The sequence below is a fragment of the Bubalus bubalis genome, chromosome 3 (assembly GCF_019923935.1).
Source record: "Bubalus bubalis isolate 160015118507 breed Murrah chromosome 3, NDDB_SH_1, whole genome shotgun sequence".
NCBI classification, from domain to species: Eukaryota; Metazoa; Chordata; class Mammalia; order Artiodactyla; family Bovidae; genus Bubalus; species Bubalus bubalis.
The window spans coordinates 92,755,266-92,777,521 of NC_059159.1; the positions used below are offsets into that span (position 1 = coordinate 92,755,266).

A 22,256-nucleotide genomic window follows, 5' to 3' on the forward strand; every position below is an offset into this window, starting at 1 on the left:
TATAATGAATCAGAAAGAGTTTACTCTTAATTTATAATATACATTGTATGTGCATCTGAATTTTTACAGATGTAACAAGCCTGTACAGGTACTCATGTCAGCTTCTTTTGTTCTAGAGCTGTCCACCTAGTTTAATCATGCATATCTGTGCCTCGCGTGGAATTTTCAAATCCTGCCCAGTTGCAGGCGAAGGTGGCAGACTGCTTATATTAAAGGTCACCACATGCAGAGTTCAGAGAAAATCATAAGATGATAGCTTATTCAAGATACTTGACGTTTTGCCAGGTTTAAAAAAAGCAAAACAAAACAAAAGAGTGAGAACTAACTAAAAACATCTGTACACAGTTATGAAAATACCAAATAATAATTAGTGGTTTTGCCAGCTATTGGCTTTTCAACATAATTTTCTGAAATGTTGCTTTTTTTCACCTCTAAAATTGCTATAATATGAAATGTGCTATAATTACTAGAATACGGTTCTGTTTGAAAAATGTATATGTTCCTTGTGTTTTTTAAAAAACTATGCAGGATTTATAGGTTTAGAAACTTATTCTCTTACAAATCATTCCACATATTTTCAGAGATATTCTTATCATGGGATTTGTATTCTTTATGACACATCTCTAGTTTTCAGTTAACTTTTAATTCATAGAATCATGCCTCTATTATTTAAACCTTTAGCCCCAAACGCATTTAGAACATGATAACCACTTTCATGTATTTAGAAGAAATCGTCCCATCCTCCTGTCCTAGCCTAAGGCAGCTTTAATTTTTTAATTTATCACCTGTGACTATCATTAGAGCCTCTTGTAATTATGATCACAACGATTGATTATATAAAAGTTACTTCTCCTTTCACATGTCCGAGGATAAATCAAGATAATTTTATAAGCATCAGGAGAATATTAGTGAATGTAGATAGAGTTCTGAGCACATAGATTGAAATATATATATATGAGTTCCAGAACTACAAACTTTTTTCATCAAAGGCCAGCACTTGTTATTTAAGTAGACAATGTCAAGTGAAGACCTCTTACAATATAAATATGATTTGATTGGTCAAGTGCAATATATATTTATAGAATATATAATGTGTGTTGATCTTTAGAAGAAAAATTATATGTTTCATAATGAAAAACACAGTGTTCAACTTAAATACCATACAAACAGATAATTTGTCCTTTGTATAATGAAAGAATTGGTGCTACTTTTTTGAACTGAAAGAGTGTGATATGCTAATTCATAATAAGCTACAATTTAAGACAAGCAGAAAATGAATACATATGCATATCTTACTGTACATGTATATTACTAAACTAAGGCTCTAGTTAAAGGATTTCATTTAGTTTAATCCTTTCAAATTTTAAAAGAATCCTAGAGATGAAATTTCATGTTTACTGTCTAGGAACAGAGGGACAGAAATGGTTTGAATGACTTCAGCAGAGTAAAGGTTACTCTTTCCTACAGCAGAAATGAGATTGATTTACTGTGTCCTTTCATTACTCTCCAAAGATTTAAAAGAGACCACTCTTCTAGCAGCAGGTTTTAAATGCATTCGGTTTAAAGTACCCAGTGATGAATGAAAAGAAAAATCAAGGGGTACATGAAATAAAGGTAATCAATCATTTTATATTAGCTAGGAGAAATTCAAAATTAGAAAGGCAATGGTTTTAGTCTGAGAGAGTTCTTTTAAACATACCCCTTAGCTTTTAATATACATGACCCCTTAAGAATAAATATTGTCACCAGGTACATTCTTCGGTTTATTGGCGACTGTTTTATAAAGATTTATCCTTTTAGGTTATGAAAAGTATTGATGTGCATTGTCGAGTGCTATTTTTTTTTTTTAGAAAAGAACTTTAATATAGCCTATATAAATTAGAGCTAACAATAAATTTAAAATTGTTGAATAATTTTGACTATCTTTTAAATAATCTTTCCACACAAGACACTAACGCAGAGCTTTCAGTGAAGTTATTTCTAACATACACTGGCTTCTTAAATTGAATGAAAATATTAAAATTAACCCTGTACTCCACTGGTAAGAGTAATATGTTCATTTTGGCAGATCTGAATACTAAAAGCATATGCTTTTATAACCATTAGCTTGGTAAACATGCAGTTGTTATTAGTAATTATACATCTCTGTGCTCCTTTTTATGATGATTATTACTGATCAATACTGGTTGCTAACTGCCTTGAAATAGTAGTTTCTTCTGACATAGAAATTTCACTACTATTATAAATGTGTTATCTCATTTGAATCTGAAAAATAAAATCACACAGTCATAAAGAGTATTTCAAAAATATTTCTTTAAACCAATTGAGTATTTTCAATTAAAAACAGCCCTCTAGTTAGTTATAATCATTAGCTCATGCAGGCTGATCAGAACTTTGAAATTTTCCTCTCTCTCTTAACTCAATCTTGAGTGTTGTTCAAGGTCTGGAACCAGACTCTCTTTGGGATGATTGACTTATTTAATGCATTCACTATTGGCATGGGGGAAATCTTAAAATCAGAACTTCAATTGGAACTTCATTTTTCTTTAACTTTTCTGTTGGAAGATGGTATCATGGCTTGAAGAACTCATGGGTCTCTGGCAAACTGAACTCTTTAGTCTTTGCTGAAAAATATCTTTTTACCTTTTCAGAAGTGTCAGGGACCTCTTCTCTGGCTTAACTTCATAGAAGTTTAGTAAAATGTGGTGTTTCCTTTCTGCCTTATACTTCCTAAATACACTGTGCACATTCATTATGATAGGCAATGAAGAAACTACATTTCCCAAGTTTCATCTCCCTAGGAAAACGGTAATTATATAGCAGAGTGTTGGGTATTGCTTAGAAAATACAGAAATTATTGTATTTTTGTATAAATCTAGACTAACAATTTTAGTATAAACAGTGAGTATGAGACTGCTTCCTTGAATTAGCACTGCTTTCTAATCTGATCAGCCTCATAATGAGCTTGCTATATTGCAGGTCTTTTTTCTTTGTTATCCTGGAAAGTTTGGTAATGTAAAAGAATCAGTTAATTGGTGGTTACTGTTATACTTGAGTGTGAGGTAATTATAAAAGTTTAAATCCTTACTATCATACATCAATACAACATATTTAAAAAACCCTTATTGCAGGTTAGAAATAAAAGTTTGTAGCTAAGAAGCTTCTTGTTTGGAAATAAAGGTTTACTATTGGAACCAGCTACTAGAGTACAAAATAACCTTTGATATGGATTTGAGATGGAGCAAATGGAAGGTCACTTTTACCTTCCCTGAAACAACAAAGTCAAGTGAGCTCTAGTTTATAGGATACAAGGCTTATTTTCATATCTCAAAATTATAATCTCCTGATTATATATGCTACTTATTACTAGAGCTTATTAATAATGCTACTTATTAATGAGTCAGTGGCCTAATCAGCTCAAGTCCTTGCATTACTTCTCAGTTGCATGGATTTTTTTTGGTGCCCTCCTTCCGCACGTTACATCTCTTGCATGGCTGTATGATGCTCTTATTTCAGTTTCAATCACTGGGCTAGTTTCTATCAAAATATTTTCAACACTTTTCTTGATCTAATTGTGAAACTAGAATTTGAAAGGACTTCTTGTTACGCTGAAAATTTCTGTTCTATCTTATGGCCTTTTAAAGACAATGCCTCTGTAGTGTTTTTTTTATTTATCTAAGATATTCATTGAAATCTCTTTATAATATTTGTCCTGACAAATGGCATAGCCAAAGCTAGGTATATGAAAACTTCTGGCAAGGTAGTCTTTTATTAAAGGCAAGCAATTGAAAGGCCACGAGTGGACTATCAACAGACTTTTCAATAAAGTCAGGAAGCAGGCTATCAACACTTGGGCTGTTCTTATTGTGTCTGTTATCATAATTGACAGCTTGACGTAAAACCCTATCACATGACTTCTGGGTAGGTATGTAAATGGATAAGAGGTCACTTTTCACATATGCTAGCTGGAAAGGAAACACATTTAGAGGAAGTTTCACTCAAAATAATGACTATGCAAATGTTTAGCTTTTTGGCTAGTTCTTAAATTAAAGAAAAAAAAAAAAGAAACCTTCCAAAGTCTGCTTTTATCATTCATTGATTCATTCACGTACTGGTTATGAAATGTTAATATCCAGATAAATTATTCTAGATAGCATAAAAATAAAATTATGTTTACTGTAATCTTAAATTTCAGTCAACACAATCACAAAGGGAAAATTGTCTTTTCTGAAAATTTTAACTTTAGAACCTTTAAGTAGAATCAGGGGGAAATAGGAAATCATAAAGATTTATAATTATAGACATTTTAGCCTTAAAAATTTTTGAGCTGTACATGAAAAATAGGGTAGGAAAAGAACAATGACAAGCAAACTGGTATGGTGGGTGGGAAAGGGATTAGGAGTCAGGAGGTGTGGTTTTAGTGTTGACATGGCAGGACATGTCTAGGCTTGGACAAGCCTTGAAACCTTCTGTCCTGTGTTCTTATCTTGGAAAGAGAAAATGAAGAGGTTGAACTATAGGATCTCCAAGTTCCCTTGAAACCTTAAATTTTACAGGTGAAAGTAGCCTCCATTTAAAAATAAAAAAAACTTTTCATTTTCTAGTTCTTACAATTTATCAGTAGTGTTTATTTAGCTCATGAACTAGGCATACCCATTTAACTTAACTCTACCATGTTTATTAAATATTCAAGAAGCACAAGCTTCAGAAAGTAATATTAGATGTGACTTTAAGGTACCAGGATGACCTGGAATATCTTTTTCATTTTTATATGTTTATAAGTTCCATCTATATCATAATTTTATCTTGACCATTTTGCTTGTTCACTAAGACTATACCCTTTTCCTTCAGAGTCATTTTATCTACTCTCTGGGAGATAATTAATACAGTAAAAATCAATCTAAGAGTTTAGAAAGGGTGGAAAGTGGAAAGTATGAATCTTCAAGGATTAATATTTTTAAGCACCCCACCCCAAAAGCACCTCCACACACGAAAAATCTATTTCTTTTTCTTTTTCCGGGGCTATCCGGAAAAATGAAGAAACCTAAAAAAACATAAAATACACCTTTCAAGATTCTGTCTTGAGGGTCCCTGTAAGGTTGGAAAATAAAAAGTGAAAAGATAAATTTGCCTGTGTTGATTATTCTGTTTACAGTTTAATGGTTTACTGGTTCAACTGAGAGCTTTTGTCATCATAAGGGACTGTTAGTACATGGGCCTATTTGCTGAGTCCAGCAAAGTAGAACGTTTTCTTACCTTCTTTCTTTTGTTTCCAAAGCTAATTGCGAGGCATTTACAAAAGCCCCTGTTAATAACAATGGAGCGCCTTCATGCGAATAAACAGACTCTTATTCTGAAATCACAGGCAATGTTGATTCTACCTACATGAATATCTGAGTGCTCTGTAGGCTAGGACAAGATCCACATCTTAGGTGTTTCCCCTTAGGCGGATTTTTCTGAAGGAAGCTAGATGGTCTCCATCCTTATTTTTCTGAAACTCATTTGAGTTAGACTTAGAATGAGGTTCTCATTCCAGAGCCTTTAGGGAATGTCATCCTAAGAACATCTGCAGTGAAACTTTACCTTGCCTTCTTTTTAAGTTGTTTGGACTTCTTCAGCCCCATCTCTTCAGTCATAGCTTTTTTAAAGGAGAATATTAACTTCTTTACCTTACCTTCTGTTTTCTTTTAGAAATCTGGGCATAATTGTTTTAATATAAAATTTTCCTTAATTTTCTACACAATTTAATTTCATGTTTGTGGGTACATATAAATTAAATAATTTAAATTTTATCTGTGTATTTATGTAAGAATGCATATGCATGCAGTCAAATCTGTCAAAGGGTCTATATTGTTACAAATATAAGAGTTGCTACAAACCTACAACTTCAACTAAATTTCTAAACTACTTTGCTCCTGCTGCTTTAAATTTGGTTACTATCAGGGGCAGGGGGTGGGGGGGAAGTATCCTCCTATTTTTTGAGGGAAAATTATTGGAAAAATCACTAGGGTATTATTGAAACCTTACAGAAAAAATTTACGTTAATGAAAGGCATATATTTATGTACCACTTAAAATTAAAAATTTTAATTTAATTAAAAAGTAATCAATAGCTAAATTACACAACAGCAACTCTCTCACAGGACAGAAATTGAGGATTCACCACCCTAAATTCAAATAAGATTATTACCTATCATTTTAAACATTTAAAGCCTAATATAAAATCCATTTTGGCTAGGAATTCTGAATCATACTAATACCAACAATATTTAACTTGTTCTAAAAAGAAGCTTAAATACACTTAATATTGACTTTTCATCAGCTGAGAATCTGTTCAAAATTTGCTGAGTCAGAATTATCATATTCAAATAAGATTCTTAGAAACTGATTTTGTTAGGAATTAGTGTCATGGAAATTTTCAGTGAATATGCAGTTTCTATTTTAATTATTTTGTTCAATCATGAAGTTTATTAAGTATTAATTGAAGGATGCTTTATGCAAAAGGAAGTTAATAAAAGAAAAAAATGAAGAGAAAGGCTCTTCATTAAGTTACCTGGCTTAAGTAGATTATAACATATAAACAGGTATAAATACTTCTCCTCAGAAATTTTTGGAAATGTTGATAATGCCAGCCCACAATCTAAATAGCTAAATAAATTTAAATTGTATTTTATATTTTCAGTAACTGAAGGGAAGTCAACACTAATATCCTACCCATTTCTTTGGCATTTAGGTTATTATTAAATATGTTCAGTGGTTGTTTTTTGTTTATTTAAGCATAATTGTCTGTTTGGAAGAAGATATTTTGTTCTCATGTACCTTAACTATGGTTGAGAGTGAAGAGCTGTAATGAGTTTTAATTCCTTTGAGGCTACTGCTGGGAAAGAAACATCTAAGACTCTGTTGATTTTAAGTGTTCAACAGGTGGCCAAAGATAGCCTAGTGGACATTTTGTAGGAATAATAAACAGAAACAAGCAAAAAACTAGCAACATGAACATCAAAAAAACTGATTTACATGTGCATTCTTCCAAGGAGACAGTAGTGTTCCCAGTTGTCTGAGAACAAGCCCACCAGTGAGAGATGCTTAGGTTCACTTGGCTTGGTGAAGCTAGCTTCTCTTTCTGAAAATTTTTCCAGTGTAATGTGAGAGGCTCATAGAAACTAACCTGAAATTAATTATTAGCAGAATTATGTAATTCTAAATATACCCCTCCGCTCTTCAGAATATCTAACCGACTCAAAATTAGGACTAGAGCAGAATCTATGAGTGGAGAAGGCGATGGCACCCCACTCCAGTACTCTTGCCTGGAAAATCCCATGGACGGAGGAGCCTGGTAGGCTGCAGTCCATGGAGTCGAGAAGAGTCGGACGGGACTGAGCGACTTCACTTTCACTTTTCACTTTCATGCATTGGAGAAGGAAATGGCAACCCACTCCAGTGTTCTTGCCTGGAGAATCCCAGGGCAGGGGAGCCTGGTGGGCTGCCGTCTTTGGAGTCGCACAGAGTCGGACACAACTGAAGTGACCTAGCAGCAGCAGCAGCAGAATCTATGAGTGGTCCTTAAGATAATTGTTATACAAAGCCAAACACCTTCAACTGTTTTTAGATTGTTTTCCTAGTATTGCTTGAAAAGAATGCACTTTGAAGGAGGCAAGTGACTCTTACTGAAAAAAAAATTTTTTCAAATTGCCTAATTACATTGCATTTCTGATTAAATGTTCCATGTTGAGAACTTTTAAAACATCATAAAATTTTGTTCTGTTTGATTTAAAATGAATCAAGTAAACATTTTCTCCTTTATGCAAGCATTAAGATCCATTTTAAGAATATTTTTCATTATAATTTAATTTCTTTCCTGATTTATGGCTTATTTATGGAATGTATCCTAAGCAAATTTTACATATCTTTTAACTGTCTACATTAAGTGAGCTATTTCAGCTTTTTAACTAATTATTTATGTGATTAATTAAAGTTCTTTAATGTATATAATTACTTTTACCTGAAGTCTCGGTATAATTAAAATGCATGTTTGGGGAATTTTAGATGGTATTTTTGAGCATCAGAGAGCTGTAGAAAAATAAGCAAAACCAAACATTCTCAAACTGTAGAATCACTATTATAGTATGTAGAAACTAGTCTTAAAGGGAAAGGTTCTTAATAGCCATTTTTTTTTTTTTTTTTTGCCATACTGTTATCAGAAAGGATTAAAGTAACTTATCATAAGTTTAAAGGGACTTTGGCTCCAATCATCATCTTCTAGAAATTCTTACTGGAAAGCAGCATGCCAGGTTTAGTGGATTGCTGTGAATAAGTCCTCTTTTCAGTGCGAGATTCAGTTAATTTACAGCATAGCTATCTACAGATTAAAAACCATGATTTTCCAGTGTTTTTGTTCCCCCCAAAGCCAGATAAGTTTACTTTCTTAAGCATAAAAATAAGCAATATATCTTTTCAATAAATCTGCTAGCACTGTAGGGCAGCTGTTAACCAAACAGAGCTGGATAGGGTTACTGGAACAACCTCTGAAGGGCAGAGCTGATGATTTGGAGAGCTGGGAAGAATTTGTTTCAGCTAGTATTCAGTGCATTCCTCACTCTATTCAAATGTGGTAAAGGATTTCCAATGCCATTACTCTGAGTTTAAAATAAAGTAGAAACTAAATAAAGTATCAACTCTTTATGGAAAAAAAAAATTGCCAGTTTGAGTAAAATTAGTAAATATCTAAAACTGAATCCCTTGATGCTTCTAAACATAACTTAGGGGAAATGTTTATAAAGTGGGGCCTTTCTCCTCTAAACTGCATGTCTTCTGTGTTTTGCAAACTGCATGCTTAAAGTTATTGATTATTTTACTCAGTGCGGATGATTTGGTATGTTATATATTTTTAAAAGCTTAAAAATTTTTTTCTAAGATATATCTCTCTCTATTGAACATTAACGTTTGCTTTTATTTCAGCTCATTTTGTAATCTAATTAATGTCTAATTGTTATGTTCTAAGCACTTATTTCTCTTGTATGCTTTAATTAATAGAGAAGCATATTGCAATAGCTTTTTCTGAAATATATTCTAGGAATTTTGCTTTTCAGAGTAAGGTTTTCTTTGCCTTTTTTTTTTTTTTTTTAAGTTGCCTCTTGGGAAAATAAGGTTAATGCCATGTACAGTACTAGTTTGCATGTGTTCATTTAAATACTAAAAACTGTAGTACTGCTCGATCCATATCTGACTGCTAGGTTTCAATTGACAGCTGAGGATTTGTGACTGGACCATGAATCAAAACGGCAGGCATTTATACCCCAGTACCAGTGAGGATACATTGGGAATTACTTGGCAAAGGTAACATTTTAATTATTTCCAACCCTACACTTACACCTAAAAATTACATGAGCTACAGTGTTTGTTTCTAACTAGCTTTATGGAAAGTATATATTAAAATTTTAGTTGTTTTAGCTATACCATTCCTCTTTCCCTACCCTCTTCCTCCTTATTTCTTATTGAGATATAACTTCAAATTAATAGGAGACTAGAGCAAATAGTAATTAATGATTGGAATTTCTGAGCACTGTCAGATGTTGTCAACAGTTTATAATATTGGTGAGGGTGGGGTGGGGAGGGGGAGGAGGTTATTTGACACTTAGATTTAGGACCTGAAAATTGAAATCATAGTTTTAGGGAAGACTTTTCAGCTATCTGAGGGTAAAATATTGGCTTTTCCCATTATAGATTTTTCTCATTTCAGCTCTTTTTCTTTACTGTTAACTTTAAGTCATTTTAGACTCATTTACTCCCTTCTCAAAGGAGGAAAGATAAAATAATGTTCAGATTAGTCAATTTAACTTTATTAGCAACACTCTTGAATTTCGGTGTGGGTGTGGGGGGAGGTGGGGATTGTTGGAATCAACAGCTAGAGAAGGAATTTGGTTTAAAAAAAATTTAACTTCTGTTTGTACCTTGATGTGAATCACTGAGAATTGATGTGGTTGGCTGAGAAGATCACTCTAAAATTTCATTTTTGAAAGTAGTTTTGATAGTGTCTCATTTATTGGTTTTAGAAAGTAGGTCGTGCTAATTCAACTTCTTATGAATTATTTCAGTAAAGAACAAATTGTGTTAAATTGACAAATTAAATGATTAAAATTCATGATATAATCATATGTAATGAGATAAAAATTTATAGAAGACTGAGGTAATCCCATAAGGAGTTCAACAAAAGTAGAGCCAATATAATTTTCCATCTCCTCTCTGGTTGTCATCTTCTCTTTACTGAGCATCCCTATGTTAAAAGTACATTCTCTAGTATTGGTTGTAAAAGCATCTTCATATGCTTGATAGGAAAAAAAGAGTAGAGTTTCAAAGAATGAAATTAATAAAATTTCTACTTTTTACTCAGGTAAAAATTAAGAAAATTAGTTAGATTCCTTTTTAAAAGCTTGTTGACTTTTTTTAATTCACTGTCTGAAATGAATGTCATATGACTTTTCCTCTTTTTAGAAACTAGCTTAACATCTACTTTAAAATGTATACATTTTTACCTTTTTGATTTTTTTTCCATGAAGCTTATATTATTCGTCCATTTGGAAAAAAATACAATGTATACTTAGAAAGAAAAGATGCACTCAGTGAAAGAAGATAAACTATTTATTTATTTAAATAGTCTTTGTTAGTATTTTAAAAGTTGATTTGACTTGGTAACACAGTGTTTGGATATAATTTTATTTATCCTTACATTCCATGTTCTGTTGGTTGGCTAAATGGCCCATTTCTACATATAATCCTTACTGTATTTAGAAAAAGTTGCAAGTTAGATGGCAAGTGCCTGTGTTTTTTTTAATGTGGATGTAGCTGTGTGAGTTTCCAAATCTGTGGGTTACTGACTGACATTTACTTATCTAAAACTGGGTAGTATTGCTAAAGTACATTAAAGTGAAATGAGGGTATAAATTGCTGGAGACTTAAAATGTAACTGCACCTGGGTCCTAGTAATGTTTCAACTCAAAAACTGATGTTCCCAAAAAGAAAAGGTGAGTGGACAATGAATCACCGCAGAACACAGGTACTGGAGTGAATTAGTATGATGACCAAACTCATTTCTTAAGAGAGCTTTATTCATCTTACACATCACCTTCTTGGTGAAAAGTTGGTGTGGTCATCAGCTTCAGGTCATAATCACTCAGGAAAAAAACCAAGTCATTTAAGATTTTATTTTTTCTCTCCAAAATAATTTTTGGGGATTAGTAGATAATGATATGTAGAATGGCCTTAATGCTTCAAAAAGCTTGACAAGGATAGTTGGTTTGTTTCTTCCCTTTTTATCATGATTCAGGGGACACATAATTGATTATAGCAGGCGAAACGTTCATACATTCAACAGGTATTTATTGAAACTCTGTGGTGGGCAGTCCCAGACACTACATGACTGATACACACCCTCACCATTCTTAAAATAAGTATCCTACAGTTCAGAATAAATGAACTCAAAGGAGACAGCAGCTTGCTTTACTTTATTATACTTATCCAAAATAGGCACAAGTAGAGTCTGTATTTTATCATACAAATAGGCCATGTCTGTGGCACAACATATGCATAATTTTTGCATGGTTTATAATATGTGTCTTGCAGTTATTTATGAAGCATAATAGTTTGTTTTTTTTTTCTGAAAAATGTTATCAAAAAAAATCAGAAATGTCTGTAACTCTGTTACTTTTAAAGTAGATAACAGACATCTAAAATCTTCAGGCCATTCCTACAACTTTCGAAGGATCTGAATAAATTAAATCATTTGCCTCTGTCCTAATGGAAGAAAGAAAATACCAGGTTATTTTTGTTGTGGATCCCTGGAGACTTTGCAGTAGCAGAGGACAAGGCAAAGAAAGTGTTTGGTTTTATTTTGATTGCTGTTTGCTGCCATTATCTTCTTGGTATAATCACTGTCCATGGTCACCTCCTTGTGCCCGTCCATGTGCCTGTCCTTCTGTAGAGGTGTTTCTATGTCAAAGGCAATTTCTTCCTCGAGACTGAAAATGTAAGTGCCCAGGGAGCTATGTGAGCATAAATCAAAGCTGGAAGATTTCCTCCATCCTCTTCTCTCTCCATGCATCCCCCAATCCCAGTATATAAACATTCCCTTCAGAACTGAAGCTGACTCCTTTGGAAAGTTTTCACAGACTTATTAAGTTGCAACCCTGAAGGTGTTTTGTTGTTTTGACCTTAGAATTTTGAGAGCTGTGTGTGTGTGTGTGTGTGTGTGTGTTGCTTGCATCTTGAAAATGTGATTTTTTCCCCCCCCTAACTCAAAGGTCAGGTACTGCAGTTAACCCAGAGTGAAATCCCTTGGCAGAGTGCTCACTTCTGCATGAGTCCAGAGGGGCTCAGCTCTTAGCAGGGTAATAGGTGATGAGTTGCTTATGCTGTTCATGAGAGTACTGTTGTGTCTATGCTTTGTCCTCTGATGTGGACAAATTACACTGTTACATCTGTGAGTTATGTGGGTATAAACAAATACAGCAGTTAACTCCCTAACTGGCTTGCTTTCTTGAAGCTATAGCCAGAACATAGCTTGTACTATCAAATATGAAAGAGCAATATATTTGAATGAACAAGAAAGCCACAGGACAATCCAAGAATAATATAAACAAAAGTTATTTTAAAACATTGGAGGGAGTACTTTATGCAAAAGAGAAACTGGATTTATTGTTTCAGTCCCTCTTTTCCCCCTTCACCTCTTTCAAGAGAAGGCAAAGCCACAAGTGAGTGGCTGTATGTGTCTGATGGCTTCTATAAACATAGCAGCAGCCTTCAGATGGCTAAAATAAACATGTGCGTGTTACTGAAGGATATGTTTACACAAACCATTTGCTCAGCCTCTGAAATAATGAATAAATGAAGATTTTACTGAAATAATTGGAGGGATTTTTGTGTTTCTGCTGATGCCATAATTGAATGGCACCGAAGAGACTTTTATCAGCTATTTTCCATGTTACACGTGTTAGCAGTTCCTTTCTATGAGTTGAATACTTCATTCTGTAGTGACTTTACACATATTTTTGTAAGAAATTGTCGTTTATTACCGCAATTCTAGAGAGTTGCTTGATTTCCCAGGAGAAATTTAGCAGCCAGTAAAGATTATTTGGATGTGATTGGTCAGGAGAAGGAGGGCAAAAAGGAAGGAATAATAGCGTTCATTTCATACATTTAAGTCTATTTGCAAAACCCTCTCCTCAAACTTGTATCATTTTCATTGCTTCATCCTTTAAACATTTCATTGTAAAATATGTCCTCAATGACCTAAGAATGAATATTTAAACAAAATAATTTTCACTACTGTGTTGCAAATTATGTTTGTATGTAAAATATACATATGCATATAACATGTATGCATGAATGGTGTGTATGTACATGCACATGTATGCATGGATATGTGCGTGCATGTGTGTATACACATGTGTCATGTACAAACATATGACATGTGTATGATGCTGGTGGTGTGTGTACTGGCTTTAACGCCAAAAACATTTTGGTGTATTGGGATATAGCTGATTAACAATGTTGTGAAGAGTTTCAGGTAAACAGTGAGGGGACTTAAGGATACATATACATGTATCCACTCTCCCCCAAACCCCTGTCCTGGCTTTAGGTAATGTTAAGAGTTAACTTGTATTTCCACATCAGCCGTAGACCATCCCTACAAATTCACCAGCTTAGCATTTCCTGCTTTCAGTTTGTTATCTTGACACATAACTACAGTACAACAGCTGGGTTGTTCCTGGAGTTCCTGGGGGGAGCTTTATTCTCAGAGTGCTGAATTTCCTTTTCAGCTGTCAGCTCTAACGTGTATTCAAAATGTTCAACTTTTTACACACCATTCTGGGTCCCTAGCACCACTCTGGGACTATGATAGAAATGCTGATAAGGAGGTGGCTGAATGGGAGAATCCGGTTCAAGGAGGGGAATTTGCAAAAGCCAAAATCGCACATGACCGTTGTTTGGGAGCTAGAGCTGCTAACTAGTGTTGCTCTTTGTATTTGGATATTCTATTTAAAAGAATTACTACTCCGTTTTCATGAAAATTATTTGTACCTGTTAGGAACCCCAAAATTAAAGTGTGAGCATTCTTAAAAATAATCTTGATCTGGTGTTTATACACACGCAGTTATCTGTAATCTGGCTGTTGAAAAATACATTGGGGATTTGTTGCAGTTTTGCCTAACTTTCTCCATTTGTAAAGAAAGATTTGCACAACACAACGTTTCCTTTTTATCTAGGAAACTCTTCAGAAGACTTCCTAAGAAATTAATTGTATTCCAGCCAGACTTGCATGCTGCCATCCCACAGGAAATGGGTCAGCAATCCATTAAGATGCCATTAGATAATCTAATTTGGAACTTAATCTCTAAATTAACCATGCTCCATACTTGAAGCATACTTGAGAGAAAGAAAAAAAGTTTACGTTTGAATCGATAGGGGAGCCGAAGCGTGAAGAAGGCTGTTTGTTTTTTCTGTAGCTGTGGTCACGTCTCAAGCCGTCTGGTAACCAGGAGAAACCAGACATGATGTAATTCCAGATTGAACTTGAACTTCAGGGACTTAGGATAGGGGAACAATGGACCGTAGGAATCAATAATGTCCATTTTCCACATGATTATGTTTGGAGCTTTACGTTAACCTTCATGGGAGAAGCAGCAGGATCTGCAGTGTGACTGAAATGGGATGACCAGAGACAAGATGTCAGAGGAAAGAAAACAACTTTTTCCACGATATTTTCTGAGCAGCACTGCAGATTCCAGCAGGATTAGAAAAGTTCCCGCTCTGCAGTAAACGAGTGGCCTGTTCAGAGCACTCTTTGTTCGCTTAGGTAGGACAAACTTAATCTTACGTTTCCTGTCAGATGATTTTTGGCTGCACTAGGGGAGAGGGAGGAGCATGATGCAGAAAATTCCCAAATGTCAACCTTGCTGATTAACCCTTTGCGATGAAAGAAGTACATTAAACACCTACTTTATTTCAAGATGTTTAATGGAAAGTGCCGTATTTACATATATATTAATTCCCCAAGAAATTAGGCTCTGTCACTGGCCAATGCACCCTTTAATAACTTCCCTTTTTCATTCTCATGTTTGCTAGTGTTATTAGGAGGTATACAGTGTGTTTTTAGTCATATTTACTTAGATGACAAAGTGTATGAATTGAGTAAACAGGATAATAAATGTAATAAGAAACTACAAAAGGAGAAAAAGGCAAAAATTCAAGACATTGAAGAAGACAAATTTTGAATATTCAGAAATTTTAGAAATTTACAGTTATTCTCTCCTTTGTTAATTTTTGTTTTATGACAAGGTTTTTTTGTACATGTGAACAGAGTAGCAGGCATTACATAGAAACATGTTCAATTCCTTAATTGTTTGTAATTTTATGCTTCAGAATTCTGATACCAAAAAAAAAAAAAAGATTCTCTTTTAGAGGTGAAATGGTGCAAATAACACTGATTTTTGCTTTTAAACGAAAAGCATCTGGGAAAGGGTCACATTTTGCTTTTGTGTAAAACTTACATTTCTGTTTAATTTAGTATGCCTAGGGTGATTTTCTCTAGTGAAAGACACTATTTGGAGGCACTATTTCTGTAGAGAATTTTGTCTGCTGTTGAAGACTCACATATGCTAATAAGGGGGCTATAGGACTTGTAACAATAGCCCTGAAAAGGAGCCGGGACAGAGAGGAACACAGACTAGAGAAAGAGGAGGGAAATCCACACGCAGGATTCCCTATGGGAGGAGATCAAATCACTGCTTTGAGCCTGATAATTCTATATTTTTAATTGGCTGAAACCTCCCACAGCTACATAAATTGTTATATACATGTGCATCTGTATACTGTAATTTATTTACAATAATGATTCTCTACCAATTTCAGTTCTAAAACACGAAAAGTATCTAACATAGTTTTGTTTTTTAAATTTGGCCAGTTTAGGGGAAGAGTGTTTTTCTTACTTATGGCTAAACATTTTAATGAAATAAGTTTTTATTACTCTCAAGTATATTGATTACCTTGTTGAAAGGTCTAGGATTTTGTAAGAGCTGTTTACTAACAGTACAGACATTAGAATGAGCACATTAGACCTTTAGCTGCAGTGGCCGCATACATAAGGACTCTTCGTGCCCTGTGCTGTTCGTTAAATAACATATTTCACTGGCATATACCATTATTTCACTTAGAAAATGCTAGTACTCACACATGGTAAATTTAACATGTCATCCAGTATGCCATGATAACAAAACACATCTGAAACAACTGAATATAAATTAATGAGCTTTGATGGCCTACCGATTTGATATGTTATTTTCCAAAATCGTTGGTCCCCAAAGAGTAGCAATAAAGCAAGCTATTTACCTACTTAGTTAAGAAACAAATACATTTCTCTTTCATTACTGTGAAGTGCTATTGCTTGCAGTTAGAATAATTCCATGAGCCACCTGCAGTTTATGATATTTGGTGTTTCCCAGAGAGCCCACAAGAGTACTTTGCAGTTCAGGTAAGAGCCAGCCAGGGAGCTTTCCAATACAGATTATTACAAATAGTAACAATCATTAGAAATCATCTTGCATGCAAATAGGATCATTCCAATGGTAATAATGATCCTTAAAAAGTGGGGAAATAAATCGAAGAAACCCAAGACTTGTGTAAAGCACTTTGTATGTTTCACTTCTGGTTTTAGCTGCATCAGAAGTGGAATGCAAGCAAGCAGTTTACAGACATGCAGCACCATCTGTATATACATCAACAAATGCAAGTGTTGTCCTCAGATGAAAAGCATCTTGAATTAGATAAATAAAATTCACTTTTTTTGTGTTGAAGAGTTATACTTTTTAGGGAATTCCATTGTGCCTAAATGATATGGACCTTAATTCATAGAAATCTCTTGTGTAATTCAGGGAAATTATGAATTCTTGCTTAGTAATATAAATAATATGTTTCACAAAAGAGGGACATGAGGTGAAGTGTAATAGGGAAGAATGTAGGACCGCACCGCTAGCTTTCAAATTCTGGCTTCTACAACCAAACAGCAGGAGTTGGGCAAGACACAATTTTCCAGCTTCAGTTTCCTCATCTGTAAAATTAGAATAATAATCATACTTTTCTTATAGATGTATAATGAGATTTGAAAACTTTAAATTAGCTCTAGCACATAGATCAATGCCTGGCAAATAGGACACACTCTGTAAATGCTAGCAACTGGTATATTTAATAAATACTGCTTTCTTTGCTCTAATACATGAATGAATTCTTAGATACATTATTTTTATGTAATAATTTAATAATTTGTAAGTATATGGGTACTTAAATACCACTCCTATATTCCTTCCCCTGGTCTAAGTGGGCATTTTTTGCACAAGACATAGTCTGTAGCATTTCTATTATATCGAAATAAGCTGCCAGTCCAAATGCACACGTCCAGGACAGCATGGTTTCTGACTTGATACTTAATTATACTGCTCTAGATTGGTTTTTCCAGCAGATTTTAGCTGTTAATAGGAAAAGTGTTTATTGTGCATTTGGGGAGAGATACTAATACTTATGTGTTGATGTTATGGAAACAAAATTAGGAACGTTTAGCCAAAGAAATAATAAACTTTCCTTCTTGGGGGTATTTGAAACAGGAACAGTGGAACTAAGGGCAAATCTTGCTTTTAAATGAAAGTATTTATTTTACTTACTATCTCATGCTTTCTGGGCCATTGCTTATTTTTATTGCTATCTATAAGTAATGTGGCTACTGGTACAGTTTAGGTCTGTGTGAGTATATACAGTTCTCGGTGCTTCATTCCTGTAGTATATTTTTTAAGCTTCTTGAAAGAGTACAATCTCTAAAGCAGATGTGGTAGTCTTAGGATTAAATCAGTATGCAAAATCTGAATGGGCGATATGATTAGTCCCCTCAAAAGTATTAGAACACTGGATACTTTGACATTTTATAACATGTTTGACACGTGGGTTGCCTAGCCCATTATCAGATGTGTATTGAAATTTGCCGTTCTTCAATTTGAATAATTGAAGAAAGCCTATGTCTTTGGTTCTTTACTCAACTTATGATTCCATATGTGTTTTTTTTTTTTTTTTTGTACCCCATGGTTCTTGGGTTGTTACCAAGTTAAAAGCTAAGAACCTAATCGTTTTTGGCCTAGAATACACAGTCACAGAATGCATAACTTTTAAAAAGCACAACCATCTACTTTTGACTTGCCCAAAGGAGTTTTCTCACTTTAATTCTTTGTGTCTTTACTCCTTCTGGATGCAAAGACTAACAATTTTATCCAGTTTGTCCTGGATTTTAAATATATAAAAAGTGTATCATTTTTAAAAAGAAGTGGGTATCTTCTTCCTCCTTAATCCTCACCATAAGGTCACTCTAATAGAAAGAACTTCAACTAGATTTGTTTTCAAAGGAGATAGATATATCAAATTTCAGAGCTGTTTGATCACCTAGACCAACCACATGTTCTGTGCACAAGTCTGCTGCAAAGCTAGCCAGGTTATAATCCAGCAGTGTGGAGCATGGTAAATTCACTGTCTCTTGAAGCGAATACGTTTTGCCTTTAGAAAACTGTTCAAAAGTTCTTTTGAATGTTTGGTTAATGTCTAACTTCCCAGGGAAGCAATGTAATAGTTAAATGGCCATGGCAATCAGATAGAACTAATTCACATCTGAGATGTTGGTGGGTAACTTTGGGTGAGTTTAAGCCTCAACTTTCTCATCTGTGAAAAGGGGATAATGATGGCAATGTCGATAATTCACTGAGAAGATTAAGTGACATAGGATGTGTGAAACACCCAAGATGATATCTTATTTATAGAAGGCCATCAAAATGATTATCTTCTGGAGGTTTCTCCCTCTATGCTACTTCTGTCTACTGGAACCACATGGAAGATACCTATATTTCTTTTCAACTCAACTATCATGTCTTGCCTGTCTCCCTTTACCTGTTTTCAAATGACATAATTTGGTGTATTTTTTCACCGAAGTAATGCCATACAGTTTGTTTCTCTTGAAGAGTGATACAGGGAGGAAACAAAATGCTTCCGAGATAGTCTGATCAGAATAAAATGAAGCCATACCATCACTTACCATTAATGTAATTTGTTTGTTTGCTTCTTCCTTCTGGGGACCAACCACATCGTATATTTAACCAGAATCATATGAAAATATTATCCGTGAGGTCAGATGTATTGAATTTTTTTTAAGAATTTTTATTTAACTTTTAATTCATTTTTAACGAAATATCTCAATACATACTGAGAGCATATATAGAGTAGGAGTCATTAGCATGAATTCTGCTGTGTGTTATGGTATTGTCAAAATCTTTGGGGCCTTTTTTTTTTTTTTGGTGCCTGATTTTTGCAAGAAGTGCTTGTATTATTTTTTTTTCTTTTACTAATATGGCAGGTATATATATATTTTAAAGATGTGCTTTCAGTCATGCTCATCATCTGTTTGCCTTTTAAAAAAAAAGGTGATTTGGCAATGGAAAATTTAATGAAGTCCAAGTATGTGCGTGCTTGAAGATATACTGCTGAAAAGCTTAATTTGACTTTGAATATTTTGAAATCTTTCAATTATATTCTTATCTCTTAATAGAGACACAGATTATTGGATTGAAAATTAAATTCCATATAATTTTCATTCTATTAGGAATTAAAATCAGTAAGCATTTTACATATAACTAGTTGGTTTATGTACATAAATATGAAAGTGTGTTTATTTTATACATTCTGGTGATTATCGGCATTGACTTATGTAGAGAGAGTTGATATTTAAAAAGCACTGTTACCTTTTTACCCAAAATACTGTACAATTTGAGGCATTGTTTTTTGAAATTAAATGATCTAGGTTATTTTGTTTGATTAAACATTTTCCTTTATTATAATCTTTGAATTAGTTTTACCAGATTTTTTTCAATGGTACTACCAAGAAGTTCTAAAAAATATCTGTGCTTATAATTCTGAGCTTAACCTCCAAATTGGCAATAAGAGGCTTATAAACTCATATATGGGGTCTGCACAGTGTTAATGTCTGAGATTTATTTCTCCCCAAAGACTCATAAACAGTATTGACAAATATATCACACACTGCAATTTTGACATGGTCATAACGTAGGATGGGAGGTTTGAAAGGTTTAAATAAACATCTAAATTGAATTTGTTAGATATTCTGCAGCAAGAGTCCTTTTAGTCACTAGCATCTATTTATTTTTATTGAGGATTTTCCAAAGGTAACAATACATGTCTTTTTTCTAAAGAACTGAGTAAGAAAGCTATTGCAAATTAAACCCTGAATTTTTATCTTTTCTGCCATTAATTGGTAAACTTCTCCATTTAAGAGCCACATCTATTTTCAAGCATTAAAATACACTTTATTTTCCTAAAGTATGTAGTTTCTAAATGACTTCCTAGAGCCCATTTAATTTGGGACTCATTAATTTTGCAAAGTGATTCACTTGTTGTTGACATTGTCTTTTACTGTCAAGGATTATCCATTTGAGCTAGTCTTTTTGTTTTTCATACATGCTTCATGCTTTAGGTTAAAAAATAAGGAGATCCATTTTTGTCATTTATTTGTTAAGAAATGATTAGCATCAGCTATGGCCAGTAATGAGGATTGATAAGGTCATTTTCTTTACAGATCTTACCTTTCAGTCAGTAAGATAATCATAGGTACAGATAATTATGATACGAGGTAGAGCTATTGTAGTACTATATAACTAAGTACAGTGGAAGGACAGTAGAGGAAAAATATTTAATAATGTGTCATGTAACACTCTTCCCAATCAGTGATGCAAAGTGCAGAAATACTTGTTGAAGATGTGTGTGGGAAGAAAGAAATATGTGAAAACAATTAAGTCTCTTAGAAAAAGTTTCAATAACAACTTTTTATTCTGTAGAATTATGATTTTTCATCTGATGATGACATATCTTTTTAGTGTCAGTTTTTGGTTTCGAGTATTATTTGGTGACTCCTGCATAGTTAATTTTTGTTAATATGCAACATCTCTCATTTTAAGTCCAGAGATGCCAGTTTTCTTATCATAGGGGGCCAAATTGCAATGTACTCATGAAACTATGTGATTATGAGCAACACTTTTAGAAAATAAATAGTTGGGTGTGATTTGGAATATTTAATTGATTTGCTTGTTTATCCAAAAATTATTGAGCACCTATAATGTACTAAGTACTGTGTCAGATGGAGAACAAAAAGAGAAATGGACTTTGTTTTTATGGAGCTCATAGTCTAATCACAAAATCCTTTGAGCATAAAAGGTTACTGTGAAGTTTTTCCTATTAAAATATTGACTCAGAAGTATGTACCTAGACATGTAGTAATAAGCCTAATTATTTCTTTAAAAGTATCATGAGATTAAAAAAAGTTACATACCAAGTTCTTTTGCTTTAATCCAAGCTTTTTCTTTGTGGTGGTGGGTGGGTAGGGAAATTGTTTCTTCAAGTTAATATTCCATAAAGGTTTTTGTACCTTTGGAATTCAAATATGAAAAAAATGAGGATGTCTAGCTTGATAGCTATAGTAGTGGATCCATCTCACTTCTTGCTTCCAAAAATAAAGAAAAGAATGTAAATTAAATTTAGAGGATCAATTAAATTTAAAACACTGAAGTTGTGTTTCCATGCCAGACCATGATAAAACTGGGTATGGAATTGTCGGTTGGGTGTTTTCTTGGTTCATGATTATTTGTGCAGCTGTTACTTAACTGACATTCACTCCAAGTTGAATATTGAAACTAACAATGCGTCTGGTTAGGTATACTCAAAATGTATGGTATGGGGTTGTCTATGATATGTAGGTCTTGTGTTATTTCCCTCTATGTGATATTTGTTTAATGAGGGATTATGCCAGTAACAAACTCTGGGAACTGGTGACGGACAGGGAAGCCTGGTGTGTTGCAGTCATGGGGTCGCAAAGAGTCAGACACGATTGAGCAACTGAACTGAACTGAACTAATGCCAGTAGCAATTAGACAACTGTTTTTCAAAATTTTTTGTTTTAAATAACCCCAAATACAGCATAGGTGAAATTAGAGTCAGTTGGAGACGGGCAAGACTCTCCTCTGCTTACTCCCTGTGGAGCTCCACCCACACCCCTCTCCCAACTCCCAAACTCAGAGCAGCTGGGATGTGGAAACATGACTGACAGGGAGGAAAAGGTTTCTGGTGTCAGCTTCAAACTAAGTATTATGCACCGGCCTTCCTGGGAAA

At 33.9% G+C, this 22,256-nt stretch overlaps 1 protein-coding gene across 13 annotated transcripts in view; it reads left to right on the top strand.

Annotated features, from left to right (window-relative positions):
- The window catches only part of NFIB (nuclear factor I B), a 483,650-nt gene that overhangs the window by 454,269 nt on the left and 7,125 nt on the right, over positions 1-22,256 (top strand). For 7 of the 13 annotated variants that reach the window (XM_025281510.3, XM_006061258.4, XM_006061263.4 and 4 more), the window contains one exon: positions 9,247-9,335. The exons of the other annotated variants lie outside the window; for them this stretch is intronic. In XM_025281510.3, coding sequence (XP_025137295.1) covers positions 9,247-9,335 — 89 coding nt within the window. The remainder of the gene's footprint in view (positions 1-9,246; positions 9,336-22,256) is intronic. 13 annotated transcript variants of the gene reach the window in all.